The 16,025-nt window shown below is 41.6% G+C and overlaps 1 protein-coding gene across 1 annotated transcript in view; it reads left to right on the plus strand.

Moving 5' to 3' along the window:
* The window catches only part of vax2 (ventral anterior homeobox 2), a 27,230-nt gene extending 13,666 nt beyond the window's left edge, over positions 1–13,564 (plus strand). Inside the window, exon 3 of the mRNA XM_071459792.1 lies at positions 9,264–13,564. Coding sequence (XP_071315893.1) covers positions 9,264–9,761 — 498 coding nt within the window. The 3' untranslated portion in view covers positions 9,762–13,564. The remainder of the gene's footprint in view (positions 1–9,263) is intronic.
* Positions 13,565–16,025: the final 2,461 nt, after the last annotated feature.

Consider the following 16,025-nt stretch of genomic DNA (forward strand, 5'->3'; position numbering starts at 1 on the left):
AAAATCCAGTGGTGGAACAAGTGTTTAAAGTAAAAATACATAATGATGAGTTTCAGCTGTGGAGGTCAGGCTGAATTTGAACCGTCTTGGGTCCAGGTTGATTTTCCTCATTTTTGGCGACTTTCTGTAAATTTATTTTTGTCTTTGTTTGGCATGTTGTCTGTAGGCCACATCAATTTGTCATCACAAACTGAGCTGTGAGTCTGACTTCTCAGTTTGTCATAAAACTATTACTATGGAACAGTTCAAGGTTGTAAAAAATATTCTTTCACTTTTTATACACACAGATGCAGCAGAAAAATATATAAAAAAAACAACTATAATAACGTCTATTTACATGTAAATTGAATTTATTTCAGCTTGTTGCCTTTTCTTTGAATGTGCATTTGAATCACTGAAAATATCAATAATTCACTTAAAAAGAAATTCTTAAAAAAAATAAAAGACAAACATAAATGAGACACTGAGTGAAAGCCCCACATTAAAATAAATCAAAATAAATGTTATGTTACGTTAAATGAAAAATACTCAGTGTATTCACTGACTGACACAATGCAACTGTTTTATATGCTACTGGGTGGTGAAGAAACAATTTATAATTTGTTGAGTTATTCTAGAGCTTTGCTTTATTTACTATTTTTTGTTGTTAGGTTTCTTTTTAATTTGATCTCAGGGAAAAATAAACCACAAAAGCATCTGTATGGACAATGGAGCTTTGCCAGCATACAATTAATTCCTGAAGTTGTTTTGTAGTTTAATCTTTTATAAACTCATTGTGTCAAAACACATGATAGGGTAAAAAATACAATATCTTTGTGTGTAGTGGGTAAAGGATGTAAAGTAGCAGAATATGAAAATACTCAAGTTAAGTACAAGTATCTCAAATATTTTTCTAAGTTTCTAAGGACAAATTTCCCACAAATGGTTTTACACTCTGCAGAATATTTCCTGTGTGCAGACTTTGAATAAGGTGTCATGCTTTTATGAAAATCAAAATTCAGGTGATTTGTGAAACGTTCCTTTTTTTCCAGCCATGACAACAAGATGAAATAAGATTCCTAGAAAATGGGGGGAAAAAAGGTGTCTCTGGTGGTTTAGTCAGAGTTTGGGGCATCGTGAGTCTGCGGTGAAGACCCCACACTGGACATTTTTAGCCACAGGTGATCGGAGTGACTGCGGGGTGACATGCAAGAAAAGTCATGGACCACATTCAAACTCCTGCTGGTTTTTTTGGCCAGTGAGTGCAGCCCATCTCTGGCATTACAGTATGTGGAGGGAGGGAGGTGAAGGCTGTTATCTAAACCTGGAGGGGTTCACCCGGGTGTGTGGGGGGAGGGTGGGGTGGATGGTGGGCAGGAGAGGGAGGGAGGGAGGGGCAGAGGGAGAGCGGCAGAAAGAGGTGGGCCTCACAACACTCCCAAGTGCTTTTGCGCTAAGGAGGATTAGGTGGCCATATCTACCAGCGATGCTATAAGATGGGGTTAACCCCTGGCTGAACCTGGCTGGACATGTGCTGCAGTGATGGAGGACCAGATCAGGTTTATTCAAGCAGGGTTAGGTGATGGAGGGGGGGGGGTTTATCAGGTGGTGATGATGATTTTGGCACAGAAAGTGTGAAGTTGGGTTGATGAGAAGAGGGTGAGAGCAGGAGGAATAAGAGGATGTAGGTGAGCTTGGAGGTGCACAGGGCTCAGCAGGAGGTGGAGGAGGAGGTGGAGGAAGAGCAGTCGTCAGCGTGGAGCAGAGTCACTTCACAAGCAGCTGACGCCTCATCATGAAAACAACAAGAGGAGAGTTAACTAAACAGAACTGACGGGATATAAGTGAAGCTTTTTAAAATGAGAGGTGAACTGTTTCACAGGAAATACAGTGTCCTTTCAAATTAAGACTCTGGTTCACCAACCTGCAAGACTTTAAACTCTTATATGGTTGAAATATATATAACATATAAATAATTCAGTTCATTTTGACCCAGTAAGAGAGACGTTTGATTGAATCCATATATATATGGCCATACACTTTCACACAGCTTCATATTACATGTCTAAATAATTGATTTTTTTTTTAACAAGCTGAACAAGATGTTTGTTCGATGACCTGCTGATTCATTTTTTGGGAAGTTGAGACTATTTTTACAGAGGCTTTGGTCCATCAGAGCACTGTTTCATTATAAAAGCAATCATTTTAATTGTTGCTGGTATCATTATTGGAACCTGGAACAGTTTTGATAAAAGACTGATATGTTGATCCATCACACGCAGTTGAATAAGTCATTCATTCGGCTCGTTTCCTTGTGGTGTCTTTAATAATGGCAGCCACTGGTCCGTCACATACACTACAGCTGAATACACACTGGCGGCCATTGGTCCCTAACCTCACATATAGTTGAGTATCCACTGGTGCGTTACATACGGTCTAACGGTCGCTGGTCTGCCTGGTACAATATCCACAGAAAAGGGTTTTCACTGTGTGCTGTGGTTCATCACATGCCTGGGATCAGGGGGTCTGAACAGGGTCACAGTGGGATCACTGAGCTGCTGGAGGGGTCATGGAAAGTGTGAAAGGCAGTCACCAAGTGTCCTTCTTAAAGACTTTACTGTCACAATCCTGCATTTCACTTTGCATTATTGACATTATACAGCCAGACGGTAGAGTGTGTTTTATGTTAATGCTCGCCATTCAGCCCGGCTTTATTGCAGCGAAGGAAAGTGATTAAAAAGAAGGTGATAAAGATGCAAATAGGACAAACAATGTAGAATAAAAGAGGCAGAACTGTACAAAAAACAAATGACTTTATTTTAATTTTCTCCCGTTTCAGTGAACAGAGCTGACTTATTGATCACACATATGGATTCCCAGTTGATCTGTACACTGGGTCTTGATCTGGCTTAACCTTTCTACCTCTAGCCCAGTTTGCCTGCCGCTCTGTTTGCAGCTGTGTGGATTCACAGCGCAGGCCTCTGATTGGCTGACCTCTGCCCGACTGGCCTGTGTATTCATGCATGTCAGCTTGATCATCTCTCCCTGACCTTGAATTTACCCCTCCCTCCCTATATTTACCCGCCATACTGTCATTTTTATCCTCTTCCTTGTGTTTTGTCTGGTACAGCTATGTCCCACCTCTGTCTGTCTCTACAGTGGGGTGGAGTATAACACAGGGAGGGCTCTTCAAAATGTAAACCAATGAGAAAAAAGTTGAGTTTTTCCAAATATTTTTAATCATATTCAACATATTTTCCCGATTTCTTCTTGTAAATATACACAGATTTTAGCAAGATTTTGTATAACCCTTAATATTTTTCAGCAATCCTAAATTTATGGTGACGCATTAAGTATAGGCTGCTTTTTATAAGTCAACTGGACTAATTAAAAAAAAAAGATATGGTTTTCATTTTTTTTCACATATAATGGCAAAAACATGTTTAAAGAACTGAGTTCTTTAGTTTCAGAGCAAGAAAAAATAATAAAAACACCTTTCCCATTTATTTTGCCTTGCTTAGCAAATCATATAAAATTTAACTTTATGCTTATCCATACATAAGAAATCAGCCTATATTTAAGAAACCATTTGCAATTACCATAATAAATCTGGTGATTTTCTGTATTTTTCTTATTGTAGTGTAGACTCCACGAAGAGACCATTAGAAATACTGTCCATGTATCCGAAACCTGACGTATCACAGAGCTACGTTGTTGTTAGAAAATTGTTAAGAATGAGTCGCATCTTCTCCCTTTTACAATGAACATGGACACTGTGGATTAATTTTGCATCAGTCTCATGTAAACTGTCCTGCTGCGGTAAATATTGATCAGCCCACCAAATGTGTATTCATCCACAGCTGAAAATAGTCCCCAAAAAATGTTCTATTTACTCCTGTTACGTTTGATACCAACAATAACTGGCTTTTTAGTAAATTACTACGCCTTCCTGTATTTTTATGATCTCTTTTTAAATATTTATGGTTTTGGTCTTTTTAAATGGTATTTGCTGATAACTGACTGTGAAGAAAGGACATTCACCGCCGAAGATGCACTGTTTACCTTGAGCTGATGGATTTTTAACCTAAAAAATATAACATGGGTATTAATTTACAGTATAGATGAACTTCTTGTTGTCCAGTTTTACTCATCCCTCCCTTAACCAGTCTTGGTTTTGCCTTCCTCACCTCCGTCCTAACCTCCTCACCCAGACTCAAACCATGCCACGTCTTTGCCCCAGTAGGCCAGAGTGCAGTGGGGCGGGGTCCAGAGGGCGCGGCCGGGGCAAATGCAGGTCACGCCAGATCTAGATCTCCGTTGGTAATCTCTGCCCCAGCTCTGAACCCTGGATCCCATTAAAAAGGATTTACATCCAATAGTGTAGATGTACCAAAGGCGGCTTTGCTTTCTTCTCTTCCCATCATTTTTCCCCTCTAATAAAATCCCTGTAAAACACCAGCCAGCTTTTTTTTTTCCCATTTCCCCACCAGCAATTGATAGGAGGGCTGTGATGTGAACAGAAGACTGAGCCACACCCACAGTTCGGGGATGAAGGAAGCGGATTGGTTGGGCGTTTCATCTGTAGTGAAAGCCTTTTATGGGATGTGGGTGCTTGGCAGACGGTGGCACATGAGTGAAATGCAGAGACAGATCTTAGAGCAGCCATGTGAGAGCTAACAAGGAAGAAATGTAGACTTAGATGGGGGAGAGGCAGCTACACAGATATGTTTCTGTCCTGCCCTCCTGCTGTCCCTCCCTCCACCTCCCCTCTTACCCCCCTCCCCCTTGCCTCTTTTGGGTCTTTGCAGTAAGACTTGCTGGCGTCACTGTTCCTCCCTGAGCTGTGGGATCCTCTCCGATCCCATTATTTGTGTCATGGTCAGTAGCTGAAACTATGATCTCACTCGCCCTAGCTGCCTGTTGAGTCTGCCTTTACCGTGCAGTGATACTGTAGTTAACACCACTCGGCCCGATTACTTCCACACAATCAACAGCTACGTTTGGCTTATAACCTATGCCACCCAATTAGGCAAGCTACTTGTCACACTGCCTCAGGTGTTTCAGAAGATAAAAGCTAACTGATGCCAGCTGCACGAAGGTGGCTGTGTGAACACGCTACGGGACACGCAAAAGGTGCTGGATGGATGTGCAGCACCCCTGACTTTCATGCAGGAGACTGGAGTTGGTTCCCTTTTTTTTTTTTAAATCTCTATCACAGTCGTTTCCTGACTAACCACATGCTGTATTTGTCTTACCCTAACAATACCCTAATAGTTTAATTGCCATTACTATGATCTCTCCCTAAATGTAACCATACTGAAACTACTGTGCACAGATACTGTAGAAAGTAACAGTTTTGAAAACCTAAAAAACTGTTATGCAAAAATGTCCTCGTCTGCCCAATGGGCTACCAAGAGGAAAACATGTCTTAGAAACCAAAAATACTTTTTAAAGATCCCAAGTTAAAAACATTTTAACTCCACAAAGACTCACTTTTTGTCTGAGTCTCATTCCACCAGTAGAAACTTCAGTGATGCTGATGAAATCAGCAAGAAAAAGTTTAAGTCTCCCAGTTCAGCATCAGCTTGATAGACATTGCCAGATTTTATACGTGATTGGCCAGTTAGGTCTTGGTTAAATGGTTCAATTTCTAAATTAACAAGATAATTTTGAAAAAAAAAACCACACACACACTTAGTTTGTAGCTTTATAGTTAAGACACTTGCTTGTGGTGCTGCTTGTGGCTGGGGAACAGAAGTATTTACCTTTTCTGCATTGCAGTGATCCGATCACAAAAGAGGGTAAAGAAAGAGGGAGGTTGACATAAAACATAAAACGACTCCACCTGGACTTGAACTCATTGACTTTCAGTCGTCAGCATCGTAAAGAAGTAGGTCCCCAGGAACATTTTCTGCAGGATAAGTTATATTCTACATAATATTTGTCTCCCAAAACTGAGAAGGTCCAGAAAAGTCACAAGCAGTTTGAAAGTAGTGAGCAGTGTTGTGCCAGGGTGGAGTGAGAGTCGGACAATACAGGAAATAAGATTAAGCTTGATCTTGCACAATCTTTTCCCTGGAAGTCTTTGGTTTGTTGACATGAGACATACACTGACACAAGCGAAGACTGAGGTGAAACTACAGGAACCAAGTCACGGTGTGTTTGGAGTCTGTGTGAGACTGAAACCTTAAAATCGTTGTGACGTCATCCCACAACATTGTACCTTCACCCAGTCTTTACACACGCTTCATTCATACGTGTGTGTATTTACATGTGTCATCTTGCTATTGTGCAACAAACAAATGATGATGAAACTTTTGAATTAAATTAAGCCACAGACCCTTCACGGGCTTACGCATTTCTGCTGTTACAGGAGTTTACTTTTAAGCTGCTGGCTGCCAATCCCCATTTATCAGGGATTAGATTACTGGATTTCTGCGAAAATCATGATGAGGCCGATGGAAAGTCCCTAATGTGTGGAAATAACTTTCAATGCTTTGTTGGGGAAACTTGCATAGTTTGGATGTGCGGGCGAGTGGAAAGAGCAGAGCGAGAAACCTGCTGATCGTGTAGTGCAACACAGCCACCTGTCCACCTGATTTCCACTGAAACAAACAGGGACTTTGGGCTGTATGAGTTTCATTTCTGTGTTTTATTAGACGGGATTTAATCGTGCAGACTCTGGGCTCGTGTGACTTTCGTACTGTTTCACAAATCTCTCGTCTTCTATATGTGACTGAAAAAACAGACCAGTCAGGAACAAGGAAGACGACATCAGGTTAATGTGAGGAATTAGAGAAAAACAAAACAAATAGTCAATCAACAAGAAAATCAATCAGTTACTTAACAGGATATTATTCTTTTATATTTATTTTCCTATTCTCTTGTCCCAGCTTCTTGTATCTGATTTGCTGCTCTTTTATGTCATTATAAACTGAACATGTTTGGGTTTTGTTTTGTCCTTTAGGAAACTGCCATGGTTATTTTTCACTCTTTTCTGACACATTTCGTTCAAACGACGCATCGCTTAATTGAGATCATGCTTATTAGAAGAGTCAATCATAAAAATAATCATTAGTTACAGTCTGATTGAAGACATGCACAGAGTTAATTCAATTATATAATGAATATATTCATCATATCTTCTTTTAAACCTTTACAGTCCTAAAAGAAAGAAATGAAAAGTGTATATGGAGCTGTGCCACAAATATAGCTTCACATGCTGGCTTCTGTATCTGTAGATGAACCTTGCAGCACAGGAGTCTGGTTCCATACACATTTTCTTTGACCTTATAAAATCAGCTCTCCATACTGTGAACATGACTTCAGGGGCGGACTGAAACAATAACTCAGGCCTTGAATTTGACTCCATCCCAGGCCACCCTCACAAATCACCAGACGGTCAGGTAGGCTAACAGACCACCTGACGCTTCTATGATCATCTGGGAGGAAAATGATCCAGATTACAAATTACAAAAAATTTGTGGCTGACCAATAAATACATAGAATTATAATAATAATAATAATTATTATTATTATTAGGCAATTTTTGCAATTACTACAGGAGAAAATGGAGGCTAACTGTGCTCCAAATAGTCATAGCATAAATAGATCTTTAGAAAAATGTATCTTATATTTATAATTTTGTCAATAAGTTAACAGAACATTAGGTGAAGGGCAGTAGTTTTCCAGTGCGCTCTCTCTCTCTCTCTCTCTCTCCTCTGAACTGAGGGTAAACACCGCTTTCCGAACTATTCACTTTTCCAGCATTCATCGACTGTGGATAATATTATTATTGATGGCCCAAAGTAGACAGACAGGGCTGTTGTATTATCGCTGGTTAAGCTGACTGTCCATCGGGAAATGTCCCGGTTCTCCCGATGCGCTGTCCACCTCTGCATGCCTTGACAGGTGTAGGTGAGTGACTCCTACCTGGGGCTACAAGAACCACAAGGGGTGGCTCAACTAGTCTAATTTTATCATAACTTTATCATAAAATTTGGACAAGATGATTAGAAGTTACCACTGCCCCTCTGCAGGCCTCACTGTGAGATATACGGTTGCAGCTTGCTGTAACTCGGTCAGGATCGAATATATTTTTCATGTGTGTGATTCCAATCGGAGGCGGCTCTCCGTGCAGCGATCTCCTGTTACCCCACCGTGCCCCCCAATCAACGCTGCACCCAGCCCCAACTCATCCACACGCTATACATTAAAGCTACGCCGAGCCCCATCAATTAAACATGGCGGACAAGGACAGGCAGAGTTCACCGAGCTTCCCTCAATCTGCTGCAGGGGGTGGCGTGATGGCTCCTGTGGTGAAACTCTGAAGTGTGAGAGAGGAAGATGGTGCAGATTATGAGTTTTTCTTTTAGTCTTACATTTTCACTTTCTTTTTCCTCCACAGCAGCAAACTCTGTGCAAGCAAGCTTGACTTGTGGCGCGTTTACCAAGAATATATTTAGACTTCTGCAACCATAAAGCAGCCTCCTAGTTGATCTCCTGTGTTTTATGTGTGTAACTGAGCTAATATATTGCTGCTGTATAGCTCTAATATCACTGCCCTCTCCCATATGTGCATTTCTGGCCTGTTAGAGCTGTGAAGTGTGAGAGTAGAGAAGGCATGGGACCAACTATGATCGAATGTGCAGAGAAAAACAACAGAGTTGATCCAATGGCTGGTGCCAGGGGATTACAGCATCTCCGCTTGTTCTGCACGGATTTATGCGTGTATGACTGGTTTATGGCTAAGATGTTGCGTGCTCTCAACGCTCGCAACCATCAGCGCGCAGAACATGCTACATGGTAAATGTGCATCAAGCAGAGGTCACAAAGAAGTCAGTCACACGTGTGCCCAGCCTGTGGAAACCTTCAGCTTTTGGGCATGTAAAGGCGGCGTAGGAAGTTTGTCAGGATATGAATCGCAGATTGTGAAACAGGCTTATGTTTAAGCTTCAGTGATCTGCACAAGATACAGTGCTGAAGAGAAGAGTGTGTGTTAGTCATGGCTCAGCTTTAGCAGAGGGAAACTTTGTGGTACTTTATAAGCACGAAACATCTTCAAAATATACAAAACTGACCTAAAAGCAGAAGGATTTCGCTGTTTTTATGAAATAAACTACAAATAGAACTGTGATTTCTTCTTGTGTTGAGTCAGTCCCAGATGAGGAACCCCTGCAAAGTTTTCTAGCCTTCTTATTTCTGATCGGACTGATTCTATCCCTGACGAGGTGTTTGGAACAAACTGATAATGTGACTCCGTCTTCCTGGTTGTGTTGTTGCAGGTGAAGGTGTGGTTCCAAAACCGCCGGACCAAACAGAAGAAGGACACCACCAAAGACTCGGACAAACGCTCTTCCTCCACGTCCGAGTCTTTGGCCACCTGCAACATCCTGCGTCTCTTGGAGCAGGGCCGCCTCCTGGCGGGCCCCGCCCCACCTCCCAACTCCCTCTTAGGGCCTCCGCCACACCCAGCAAATGGCTCCCTGCTGAGCAGCCCGGGCGGAGGCTCCTCCACTTCTCCTGGAGTCAGCAGCAGCACTCCTCCCAGCTCCCTGCCAGGGGGGACTTTCGGGCTGTCGCTGCCCTCGCTGGGTGGCACCCCGCCCTCACCGCGGCTGGGCGTCCCCCCACCGCACTCCCTCTGCTTCTCCATGCCACTGCTGGGGGGCGCTCATCATGAACTGACATCCACTTACGGCTGTGGCTCCTCAGCCTTTGAGCCGTACATGCGGCTGGACAGGAAAGAGGCAGATTTGGGCGGAAAGAAGACAGTTTCTTAAGTGAAGTGTCCCTCTCTGAGGACGCCTGGGGACTGGGACTTGTCTTTGTAAGAGCTTTTCTCCCCAGTCTCTCACCCTGCCGCCTGTTTGACACCGAGTGGCCGCAGACGGGGGAAAGAAATCACCCCGGATCATGAGAAATGTGAAAAAGGAAGAGACCAGGTTGCTTTCCTTGCGGCACCATTTTGTGCCACAGCACTGTTTGACACACTGCCACAAAATGGTGAAAAGGACGTGATGTGACGGAGACGCTCCCACATAAAAAAATAGAAAAAAAAAAGAAACTTGTGAATTTTTTGCAAAAATGCCGTGTGTGTATGTTGCGTGAACCCTGACAAAACAGATGTTTTTATCACCACTCTCTTCGCAGTGGTTTTATGTGACTCTTCATTTTTTGTCCCGTGAGTTTGTATGTGTGGTTTTTCTCTCTGTACAGGCCTTCATCTACTGTTCAGGAAAAAAAAAAAAAAATACTTGACATGGATAGTTCAGACTGAATCAGCGTCTGAATGAGAAGAGTGGTATTTCAAAGAGAGCAGTTTGTACACATTTCTATTCAAGGGGCCATGTTTGATTTTAGTTGATGTGCTATCACAATATGGAAGAAACACTGAAAAAAAAAAAAAAGAAGAATCGTAGCATTTTAATATCAGTCTGTTTGGTGTCCAGCAGTAGTTTTTGTAAATTCTTTATTTGATGTGTTTGTTTATGAAATAATATGTGGTAGGATCTTGAGAGATGATGCAAAATCACATATCTGGATCCAATAGTTTAATATAAAAGAACATGATGAGAAGGAAGAAATGTTGTGTGAGGAAGCTGGTTAGACTCTGCCAAAGCATTTATGGATTCAGCTTCAGAGGTGCAACGTCCTGTGTCCTGCAGCCAGTGAAGCAAGTCGAGGCCGGGCTGAGAGGAATGACCTTTGAACCCGGATTAATCTTAGATTCACAGATGTCACACTTTCTTTTTGAGTAAAAGTCACTCCCGAGCAGTAAATCAGAGTTTTCAGACACTAAAGTTAAGAACCCGGATGAGCTTTTTTGGACAAAAGTTGTGTCTACGGGACAAAATCAAAATTTACAGGAGAGGAAAAAGTTGTGGTTGAAACCAGAACTGCAACGATTAGTTGATTAATCGATTAGTCATATTTAAAGCGAAAATATGAAACATTCTCCGCGGTTCCATCTTCTCAAATGTGCTAAAATGCTGTTTTCTTACTTTTTTAAAGTGGTCATCATGGTTCGCAACACATCAACAACAGCTGCCACATCTGTACAAGGTCATATCCATTATTAAAATGAATCTCACTCTCTTTTACGCAGGAAACAGTTCTATACATGCTTAGGATGCAATAAGCTGCAGCTTCACGTGAGATTCTGCCTTTTGATGGTTGTTTATTTTTCTTTGAGTTGATCTTCTGTGTTTGCTCCACGTTTCTTGTTTAGATTCTTATCCTCTGACATTTGGCTCGCCCTCCTGTTAGTCCTCACCTTGGCATCTCCACAACTAAAAGGTTTCCTCTGCTTGCCCCTCATTGAAAGCACTTTATGTTTGCAGGTTTTTATACATCTTTCAGTCCCCCCCTACCCCCTTCTCCCACCTCCCTTTTTCTTTGTGCTTTTGAAGCCATTTCATTAACTGCTGATAAACACGGAAAAACCTCCAGAATTTAGAAAATCATCGACTGTAACAGAGTTGGTTTATTCAGAAAAATCTCAGTTATTTCCAAATAAAATGCAGTTTTCTTTCCTCTACATTTTTTAATTGATTGATTTGATCCCACATTGACCTCAGCATCTGAGCGAGTAAAGTTATGTTAATGCAGGAGGCTGAAGGAGGAAGCTGTAGTATTTTTCTTTCCACTCATACGATGCCATATGTCTGGGTTTCCTTGTTGCCCAAAGAAAATCAAAACTCACCTGCAAGAACCTGTGTGTCCTGACAGTTTGCCCTCAATTTGTAGGTGTCAGATGAGTTATCGCCCCCTTTTCATAACTTCTGTCTGTCGTCTCTTCACCGCGTCTCATTTCTTATGTATCTATTCATGTCTAGGCTCCATCTCATTGTGTCCTTTAATGCGTTTTTCCCGATCCCTTTCTCTCACGTTCGCTGAAGGTGACATGACACTCACTAAAAAGAAGAAGAAAAAAAAAAAAAACAGACTCTTGTGACATCAATTTAAAAAGCCGCTCACGAGCAAAGGCCAGGCTCCATCTGAAACAGCCGAGCATGTTTCCAGCTGCAGATACAGCATTGAAAGGTTCTGACCTCAGCCTATGAAAACTCCCAGTCTGTCTTCTCCCCGGGCCTTTTTGCGCCCGTGTAGCTCTGGCTGGTAGCTGGTGATTTGTTGTTGTTGTGTTCAGACCCCAGCAGCGCTGCAGAAACCACTGTTATCTACTTGCGGCTCTTTGCAGTGGCGCACCTGTGCTGTTGTTGAACACTGTATTATTTTCTATAAGCACCATCTATAATTCACACGCTGTGACATCAAATATTGAGCAGAGAGATGGAGCTGAGAGGTCAGGAGGCTTGCTTCCCCGATGTACCCTTTTCACAAACCCTCTTTTTTTTTTTTCTTTACTCACAACAGAGTCGTTTCAGTCCTCGCTAAACTACTTTCCTGCTGTGTTGTGAGCAGAACGCAGTCTCTTTCCCTCCTTTTTTTGTGGAATATTTAAAATTGTTCTTGCAGATTTAGTGTTGATTTCAAGTCCATACTAAATGAACAAAAACAGCTCATCTCCAGTCATTTCCCAGTCAGTGTGACATGAGAGGAGGGTCAGATACTGTATTAAAGAAACACTTTTTGTGATTCAGTGGTTACAAAACAAAACAAACAAAAAAAAAAAAAAAAAAAAAAGAAGAAGAAGAAATCATCTCACACTCTTTATTTCCCTCATAATTCAGCACTGACTCCACACTGGGTCACTGTACGGTGGTGTTTTGTAATGTAAATCTGCAGTTCCTGTATTGTACGCTCAGTCACGACGAGGCGACTGTAAAAGCAGCTACGAGATGAACGAGACAGTCAGAGAAGTGAGACGCCACTTCTCCTCCAGGCAACAGAAAGACAAGCCTTGCATCAGTTAAAAAAAAAAAAAAAAAAAAAAAAAGCAGTCTGTTTTTATTTTCCGTTTTCCAGTCTTTCTGCTTTCTGTAGCTTCCTCTCATCCCAGCAGCTGAGCGGAAGTGTTGCTTTTGTTGTGTGCAATCTGTGACATCTTGCACTTGTTTAGGTCGTACCACCATCTCAGAAACATGGAGGGTCTTCTTAGGGCTCTCACTACTGCATCATGGTTTTCTTTGTGGATAAAGTCCTTTGAGATTGTGTGAAATGTTCCTTTTATTTTGAAAAAAAAAAAAAACTGCTTCTGCTAGGTTTACTTTTTCTTTATGCACAGCCGAGGCCCTGCATAGGCCATAACCTCTTTATTTTAAGCAGTAAAAGTTACTTAATGTCACGCTAATGGCACCAGCTACTACTTATGATGAACAAACTCTATGTACATAGATATAAATTTATATATAAATATATATAAATGGGTCTTTGCACAAGTTATCTCCATGTCCGCTCCATGTGATTTTAACAGGAAAAACAAAATGCGAAGGAAAGTTCAGAAAAAAGACTTTATATATGCTTTACAATTCTTTGTCTCATTAACATTTTGCACTTATTTAAAGAGGCTTACTTCTGTTTCTGGGCTGACAGAGCTGTTTTCACGCTCGGCCAAGATATTGTACAATATGTATATGTATTTTTATTCATATGCATATAAATATATGTCTATGTAATTTGCCTCCTGTGTTCTGTTTTCTTTCTTTCAGTCACTCACAAGTCTGCAAATACTAAAATCTGAGATTCATATGAGGACAGTTTGTTCACCAAACCATTAAAAAAAAAAAAGTAATTTCACCTGCTGTAAATCTGTCACAGCACAAAGATGTGTGTGATATGAATCAGAAAACGATTTAAGAAGAGCTGTTCGTGTCCAAACTGCTTTTGGAGGACTATGAGGTGAAAATATGAGATTCTGCATCTGAATGTCGGGGCTCTCTCTATTCACACTGAGGATTTTGGGCACGCTCCCAGCTTTATTAAAAACCTTGGCTTCTTTGTCCTCCTCCATCAGTGTGGCATCAACATCAGGCCAGTGGACATGTCACCTTTTCAGTCTCTCTCTGTGGAGGTAATGCCTTTTAACACTTTGTACCTTTAATTTTGCTTTGGTGTGGATGGTGGCGCACAAAGACTGAGCCGACATGCCCTTGGGACTCTGATTGGATGAAAATATGAGAATACACTTCACATAAAAGGCTATTTTATTGGAAAGGCAAATTAGTGAAAGAACAGCAGGTTATTATGAAGGACTGTTGGTGAAACTTAATTTACTCCCTGCAAAGTGAACAGAGTAGCGTCTGTTCTGAGTGACATCCAGGAAAAGCAGACCCCCTTCTCCTCCCCATGTTGCCCCCCCAGATACAAATGCAACTAACAGCCTGACCAAATAGATTAAATAAATAAAGGTCAGGTACTAATTTGGGGCCTGAAAAAGAGTGTTTGTTTTTTTTTTTGCATTTTCACTGAATCTCAGGAACCGATCAACACAATTAAAAAGCAATCCTGTTATTCTAGATGCAATTTTTGCACAGGACAAGACGACAACAGTCATCATTATGCTCTTTGTAGTTTATTGTGATGTGATGAAGTGATGTTAGGCAAGGAGCAGAACGACACAGCAAAGGGGAGACACCTACCTCCGAAATAGACGAGCGGTTCTCCTGATTGAAACAATTAGCACGTCAAGTTACATAGAAATTGTTTCTGCTGCTCACACTTCTTTCTTCATCTCAGTGATTTTTTTTTAAGATTTTTTTTTTTTTTTTTGCATTTTGAGACAGGAAACAAAGAGGAGAGGGAGGGAGGGCTCAGAGATACAATGGCAAGAATCTTGTGTTTATGTGGTTTGTGCACTGGACGTCCCGTCTCAAAGTCTGGACGTAGCTGCTGTTGAAACACCAATAACACTGAGCAACTTCTCATCTCTTGTCCTAACTTTCTCCAGCAACAAGCAGTGTTTAATTATGAATGCATTCTGTCCAAAGGTTACAGCAGCCGGGACGCTTGTGATTGAGAAGTCAGCCTCCTCATCAGAAAGTACTCACAAGGTGAAACTTTACGTGGGCGAGGGGCAGGAGCTACAGACAAGGAAATAAAACTAGACACATACTAAGTTCCTGTGAATGAAATTCAGTGAAAGTTCCTGAGTTGGGCAATAAATGAGGAAATAAAGCAACCTCTTTGCCTCTGCACTGAAAATACATGAAGATCTGCAAAGACAGCAAGAGGCAAAGTGCTCAGGATTAAATGAATAAATCTGAAATTACAAAACAAATAATTATATTAATAAATAATTAGAATAATTCAATGTATTTGTAAAAGCTGAGCTCATTATTAATAAATCTTGTTGTCATTCCAACAGTTCTTGTATCAAAATGTCCTTTCGTTTGTCACGACACCCACAGAAAGATTTATTTCATGATGCAGCTTTTGTTTTTGGATCACATGGTCTTATCCTTATGTGTCCCAGGAAGTTCAGTATCAAATGAATGAATGCTGGGTCTCCACAGGCCTGCATGATGCAGCAGCAAGTAGCCTTGTCACAAGGTAACCAGCTGGCTGTTTGATGCTCTGAGTTATTGTTCAAAAGACAAAAGGCAGTTCAGCTCACTGATCAGAGAGCCCTGTATCTGTCAGCTGAATCACATTTGGATCATTTCTAACCAAGCTTCACCGGTGACATGTCAAATGTAGAATAATCTGCGCAGAGAGAACGAGTCATGTAAGTTCGACCAAAGCTGTAGGAGTAACACACTTCATATATCCCCCTGTTAGCCCAGACTTCAGCGCAGGGCACTTCTCCAGGCTGGGACAATTGATCTGCAGGGTGCCAATTATAGTGATTGGCACCTTTATTTGAGCAAGGAAGAGGCGAGAGGGCCAGCAGAAAGGAGACCAGATGGGTGGCCTGTTTTAGAGGTGGGGAGCAGGGAGCAGGGAGGGGACGGACAGGAGGAGCTGCCCTGCAGCAAAGGAACAAACTGTGGTGGTAAACAGCTTCCAGTGAGCAGCAACAGGACTCAACTAATTGGGTTTTTATTGCTGTTTTTAATTGGTAATATCTCATCAGCTGCCATATTAACCAATAAAATTAAGACGGTGTTTTAGAGGGTAATACTGTGCAAAAATGTTGTGATAAA

Source organism: Trachinotus anak, unplaced genomic scaffold (assembly GCF_046630095.1).
Source record: "Trachinotus anak isolate AG129_WGS33_773 ecotype Australia unplaced genomic scaffold, CSIRO_AGI_Tana_v1 ptg000023l, whole genome shotgun sequence".
NCBI lineage: Eukaryota > Metazoa > Chordata > Actinopteri > Carangiformes > Carangidae > Trachinotus > Trachinotus anak.